This window comes from Chrysochloris asiatica, unplaced genomic scaffold (assembly GCF_000296735.1).
Source record: "Chrysochloris asiatica unplaced genomic scaffold, ChrAsi1.0 scaffold00200, whole genome shotgun sequence".
Lineage (NCBI taxonomy): Eukaryota > Metazoa > Chordata > Mammalia > Afrosoricida > Chrysochloridae > Chrysochloris > Chrysochloris asiatica.
The window spans coordinates 3,231,304-3,238,095 of NW_006408718.1; the positions used below are offsets into that span (position 1 = coordinate 3,231,304).

General features: G+C 39.1%; 1 protein-coding gene across 1 annotated transcript in view; it reads left to right on the forward strand.

Annotated features, from left to right (window-relative positions):
• NCAPG (non-SMC condensin I complex, subunit G) overlaps positions 1-6,792 on the forward strand; it is an 82,000-nt gene that overhangs the window by 25,874 nt on the left and 49,334 nt on the right. The window contains exons 5-7 of the mRNA XM_006872495.1: positions 633-717; positions 1,807-1,999; positions 2,496-2,645. Of these exons, the coding sequence (XP_006872557.1) occupies positions 633-717; positions 1,807-1,999; positions 2,496-2,645 (428 nt within the window). The remainder of the gene's footprint in view (positions 1-632; positions 718-1,806; positions 2,000-2,495; positions 2,646-6,792) is intronic.

Genomic DNA, 6,792 nt, shown 5'->3' on the forward strand with positions numbered 1-6,792 from the left:
GATATGGTCATCTGCTTGTGTGTTTTGGGGCATATTCAGGAGTTATCTCTGGGCTTAATACTTAAATTAGTGTGTATTTTGTATTTTTTATGCTTTCTGATTGACTCCAGGTAGATGCAATAAGTAGATGGGCTTCACTTTTCTTGCTTCTTTTATTTTTACGGTTTTGTCAGGCGTCCATGGCTGCTCTGATCCTTCCCCCACTTGGCCTCGCCCAAGATGGCGGCTCCAGGAGCAGCTGAGCGTCTTGAATTAGAAAACAATGGATTTCTTCCTTCTGCTATAAATTCCCCTAGCTGTAAGCCTTCCAACCTTCTAAATGTTCCTGTATATATGTTTCACAGTTGTGGCACCATTACCTGAGCCTGCTTGGACCAGTATTCTGTGTTGTTGCTGACAGAGCTCCTCACTGCACTTCACCGATCTGCTATCTTGTTTGTTCTCTCCCCTCCAATTGAGATTTTTTTAATGTGATCATAGGTTATTTAGGAAGAATCTTATTACAACAAATTGCCAGAAATTGTCTTGGGGAATCTGGGTAATTTTCTTTGTAAGTGAAGGAGATATTATTAGTTATGAAATCTTCAAATTGTGTTAGATTTAGTGTCCATCTCTATTATTATTTCTTAAAGGTTTTAGCTGAAAAGGTTCATATGAAAGCTATGTCCATTGCTCAGAGAGTAATGCTCCTTCAACAAGGCCTTAATGACAGATCAGGTAAGATAAACATCCTTTTATATATGATGTTAGTAGATTTTCAGATCACTTATATGGTTTAGGAAACAAGTATCCTAAGTTACATCAAATTAACATATCATTTCCATAAAGCCTGGCAAAATCCATCATGGTGTGTTGTATAGAAAACATGTTCTAGAGTTAAAGATCTAGTTACTTTAAAGGAGCAGTGTGAAATGGTGGCATCACTGGTCCCTTAACATCACGAGATGGGAAGGTAATGTCAGCTTAAAGCAGATTCCTGTGTGGCAGAGGTCAGACATATCGCCATTTTCCATCCTTTTTACCAATTCTGACATCACCCGTCCTACCCAGGGCACATCACTAAGCTAGGTCTGATCATTCATTGTAATGGCCACACAAAGTCCACAGACCATACTTCTGATTATGGGGTTTGTTATGGAAGTGACATGCTAAAATTCAGGACCAATTCACCTTGGAAGTTAAATGAACAACCCAGGAGATGGTACACTTGTTAGTCAGAACAACTTCCTACCTCTCAGCCCAACCCCTGCTCAGGCCTGGCTTCTTGCCCTGTTCATGCAAGTGCTACCAAGCTCTTTAATTCCACTGATAAGTGCCTGGAAGCACCCCAGTCCTCCAGTAAGCCCCTTCTGTAACAAGAAAACTTTAGTGTCAAAATGTTGTCAGGTGACCTTAAAAGTTAAGAAAAAGGCTTGCTTAGTGATATATACATATATGAATTACTACCACAAGCAGCACTCCTGTGTAGGTCAAACTCTGGCAAGTTTTGTAATATACAAGGGGTTGTCATGAGTTGGAATCAGTTTTCCAAGCAACTAGCAACAAAATAGTCTGGACTAGTACCTGCAGTAGAAACAATTTTGGTTTCAGTGATACTGGTGGTTGACCATTTGGTTCTGAAGTGAGTACCTCATGACATTTGCAATGTCAGTGTAGTTTTATTTTTTTTATTTTTCTGTAGCATGTTTTATTTTAACTGTCGACTCTATGTGGACATTAATCTGATAAAAGTTCATTGTAGCGGACAAAATGTCAGGTATGGAAACTAGAGGGAGACTGTTGACCTGTTTGAATTGACTTTCACAGCTGCTGTGAAACAAGCAATGCAGAAGCACCTGCTCCAAGGCTGGTTACGTTTTACTGAAGGAGATATTTTAGCCTTGCTTCATCGGTTGGATGTGGAAAATTCTTCTGACGTGGCAGTCTCGGTTCTCAATGCTTTATTTTCAGTGACTCCTCTGAATGAACTGGTGGGACTCTGTAGAAACAATGATGCCAGGTACATAAAGGATTCAGTATTGGAAATGTGGTACTGAACATCTGCAATTAAAACTTGGTGGTTGATTCTTTTTCCCGTCATAGCTTTAGGTTATTTCAATCCCTTACTCTGCCTTTCTTTTATTTACCTTACTCTGATGAATGTCCTTTTCTCCTGTTTCCTGGTGGAAGAACTCATGACTTTATTATAGACTCTATTTTACCCAGTTTCCATCTCCCCTTATTTTGTTACTTGGATTTTTATATTATTCTGATAGGAAAATCCAGTATTTGTCCCTATTATGTTTGCTCATCTGATTATTTTTTTATTATTTGCGGGGAGTGGAGTGTCGATCTGAGTTTCTTCATTTTGTTGTGTGTGTGTGTGTGTGTGTGTGTGTGTAGATAAATTAATAACTTTACAGTTCAAAAGGATAGTGGTTATAAATCATGTCTGGTTCTTATTTTTAATGGATATTAAGATTATTCCTTTTTTCATTCTATCACTTTTAAACTAGACAGTTGATTCCAGTGGAAACATTGACTCCTGAAATTGCATTGTATTGGCGCGTCCTTTGTGAATATTTGAAATCAAAAGGAGATGATGGTGAAGAATTCTTAGAGCAGATTTTGCCGGAGCCTGTGGTATATGCAGAGTATTTACTCAGGTACAATTTCTTCCACTGATTTAGACTGTATTTGTGTTGCTGCATGTATCAGCCTCCCATGTTTTCCTCTCAGAGTCATGCTTGTGGAAATCATTTTTAAAAATTTGGTGGGGGACATGCAGAGATAAATAGGTCTGCACACTGAGTCTTTCTGAAAAATACCCTGTACTAATTGTATGCTGAGAGAGCAAATTGAATATTTTGAGGGCGATTTCCTCAAAACTGTTCAGATGTGTTTGTGAGCATAACTTGATGGTATTGGTAATGATGTTGTTACCTTTTAGAATTGATTGGCATGTGTACATGCCAGATACTACGTGTTTTTGGCTTCCTGGCCTATCTAATCTATCATAATGATTCATCTCTGCCAAAGGCAATCTGTAAATGAATGAGTGTTGCTGTTTTTCCATAAAACCTTTATTGATTTTTACAGACACTGAAATTTTAAGTCCATATAATTTTCACTTGCCATAAAATTACCCTTCAGAAGTTTTCAATCTTTAAAATTATAAAATCATTCTTAGCTTGAATTTAAGACTGCAAAAATAGAGTTGCAAGCCAGATTTGTTTCATGGGTTGTGGCTCTTTGACTCTTTAAAAGATGAAAATTAAATGATTTTATGATAATTACAATTGGTGGCAGAGTCCGGTGTGTCGCTGTAGAGTAAGCACTGGACTGCAAGGGCAGTTTGAAGTATAAGTTCAATGCTTTAAACGCACCAGCTACTCCTTGTGCCCTGAGTCGGTGGCTATGAGCCGAAACTGACTTGGCTGCAATTAACAACTCAGTTGGTTAACTTTAAGTTGTGCTTATGAGATGTAGAATTTTTAATGCTGATTATAAATTGCTGCTTTTTAAATATGCTTCCAAAAATACCCTCAGTCTTTAATACATGGTGCTGATGCTATTGTGGGAGAAGTGGTAGAGGTTCAAAGATGAATCTAAGTGAAAGTATCTTTAACCTGTCAGGTAATACGGACTCTACTCATCCATCAGTTTTGATCATAATTATCAGCCAGTTAGTTGTCCTTTAGCACCCATTATCTTTTCCAAGACAGTAAGATAGAAGTCTACTTCCCTAAGATTGTTGTTGTTGTTGGGTGCCATTGAGTCAGTTCTGACTCATAACAACCCTGTGTAGGGTTTCCAAGGAGCAGCTGGTGAGCTTGAACCGCCGACCTTGCAGTTCAAACCGACTTTGCAGCCCAGTGCATTAACCCGCAGCACCACCCCAGGACTCTTCCCTAAGATTATAGCCTTGGAAATCCTATGGGCAGATCTCTTCTCTTTTATTCTATACAGTCGCTTTTTTACTCTTAGCTATTTTATGATGTTGTTAAGTGCCATCGAGTTGATTCAGACTCATAGCGTCCCTGTACAGCATTTCCAAGGAGCAGCTGGTGAGTTTGAACTGCCAATCTTGGAGTTCCAATGACCTTGCAGTCCAGTGCTCATCCTATGGTGCCACACTAGTTTCCTCATGATACATTGTTCTGCAGCGTATCTTGTGGTTTTTTTGTTAATAATTTTTAATGGCATTTTATTATTATTTTTCATTTTATTTACACCCTAAAGGCCCCTAGTTGTCTAAACTTACTCTTGATTAGCTCTTTTGTTCCATACATAAAGGGGGGGAGGGGCTTTGGTAAGCTATTGAATATAGCCTCGTCTTTGCCAAGATATTTGCGAGACAACCTGGCCAACCCATTCCCAAGTGAGGAGACCCGGTGCAATTCGGAAATCATTGAACAGTATCATCGATAACACATACAAATAAAATTTTGTTGAAGGTAATTAAAAAACATTAGCGCAGCATGTTGATGGTGGGCTACCAGAAGTTCAAGCTGGATTCGGAAGAGGACGTGGAACAAGGGATATTATTGCTGACATTTATTAATATTGGTTCAAGGCAAGGAATACTAGAAAAGTGTTTTGCTGGTGGTGGTGTTAGGTGCCATTGAGTTGGTACCTACTCATAGCGAACACTACACAAAACAGAACAAAACATTTCCTAGTCCTGCGCCACCCTAACAATTGTTGCTACATTTGAGCCCATTGGTACTGCCACTGTGCCAATCCATCTTGTTGAGGGGGTCTTCCTCTTTTTTTTTTCCGATCCTCCATTTTACCAAATATGATATCCTTCTCCAGGGACTGGTCCCTCCTGAAAATATCTCCCAAGTATGAGAGACCAATTCTGACCATTCTGGCTTCTGGGGAGCAGTCTCTGTACTTCCAACATAAATTGGTTTGTCTTTTGACAGTCCATGGTACTTGTAATTCTCTTCCAACACCATACCTAAAATTCATCAGTTCTTTTATGGTCTTGTTATTCACTGTCCAACTTTCACATGTGTAAGGTTATTGAAAAGACCATGGCTTAGGTCAAGTGCACCTTAGTCCTTAAACTGGTATCTTTGCTCTTCAACACTTCAAGGAGGTCTTGTGCAGCTGACTTACCTAATGCAATATGTTGTTTGATTTCTTGACCACTGCTTTCATGTGTGTTGATGATTGATCTGAGCAAAATGAAGTCTTTCACAACTTCAATCTTTCTCCATTGATAATGATGTTATTTATTGGTCCAGTGGTGAGGATTTTTTTTTTTTTTTTTTTTTGAGGTGCAACCCATACTGAAGGCTGTGGCTTTTGATCTTTATCAGTAAGTATTTTAAGTCCTCTTCACTTTTAGCAAGCAAGATTGTATCATCTACACATCAAAGTTGTTAATGAGTCTTCCTCCAATCCTGATGCCATGTTTTTCTTCATATAATCCAGCTTCTCAGATTATTTGCTCAGCATAGAGATTGATTAAGTATGGTGAAAAAATGCAACCCTGGTGCACACCTTTCCTAATTTTAAACCATTCAGTTTTCCCTTGTTCTGTTCAAACAGCTGCCTCTTGATCTATGTACAGGTTCCTCATGAGCACAATTAAGTGCTCCAGAATACTCAGACTTCTCAATATCATCCATAGTTTGTCATGGTCCACACAGTCAAAAGCCTTTGTGTAATCAATAAAGCACAGGTAAACATCTTCTGATATTCTCTGCTTTCAACTAAGATCCATCTGACATCAGCAATGCTAACCTAACCCTCTTTCAGTGTCCTATTCTGGATCCATCTTGAATCTCTGAAAGTTCTCTGTCAATGTATGGTTGCAGCCATTTTTGAATCACCTTTATTAAAACTTTACTTGCATGGGCTATTAATGATATTGTCTGATGATTTCCACATTCCATTGGGTCACCTCTTTTTAGAATGGGACAAATATGGATGTCTTCCAGTCAGTTAGCTAGGTAGTTGTCTTCCAAATTTCTTGGCATAGATGAGTGAGTGCCTCCAGTGCTGCATCATTTTGTTGAAAGATATCCATTTGTATTCCATTAATTCCTGGAGCCTTGTTCTTTGCCAGTGCCTTTAATGCACCTTGGACTTCCTCCTTCACTATCATTGGCTCTTGATCATATGCTACCTCTTCAAATGGTGAAGCATTGACCATCATTTTCTGATCAACATTTCAAGATCTTTTTGAAATGTTGAAGAGCACAGATGTCATTTTGAAGACTAAGGTATCCCTTACTCAAGTCATGATATTTTCATTTGTCTCATATGCATGTGAAAGTTGGACAATGAATAAGGAAAATTGTAGAAGAATAGATGCATTATAATTATGACGTTGGAGAAGAGTATTGAAAGTACCATGTACTGCCATAAGACCAAACAAATCTCTCTTAGAAGAAATACAGCCAGAATGCTCCTTGCAAGGAAAGATAGCGAGACTTCATCTCTCATACTTTGGACTTATTGTTAGGAGGAACCTGTTCTTAAAAAAGGATATTATGCTTGGAAGAGTGGGGGGTCAACACAAAAATGGAAGACCCTCAGCAAGGTGGGTTCACACAGTGGCAGGAACAGTGGGTTTAAATGAGGATGGCTGCCCAGAGCATGCCTCAACACAGATGTTTGGTTCATGAGGTGGGGATATCTGGCGGCGATAAAGATATAGAGAGACTCACAAGGACACAAAGAGAGAGACAAAGAGACACCCCGAAACCAGAGTGGATGCATTACTGGCGTCTGGCAGATCTGGCGTGGTGAACATCTGAGCTATGAGGGCGGTAAGATCCCGCATAATAAACATCT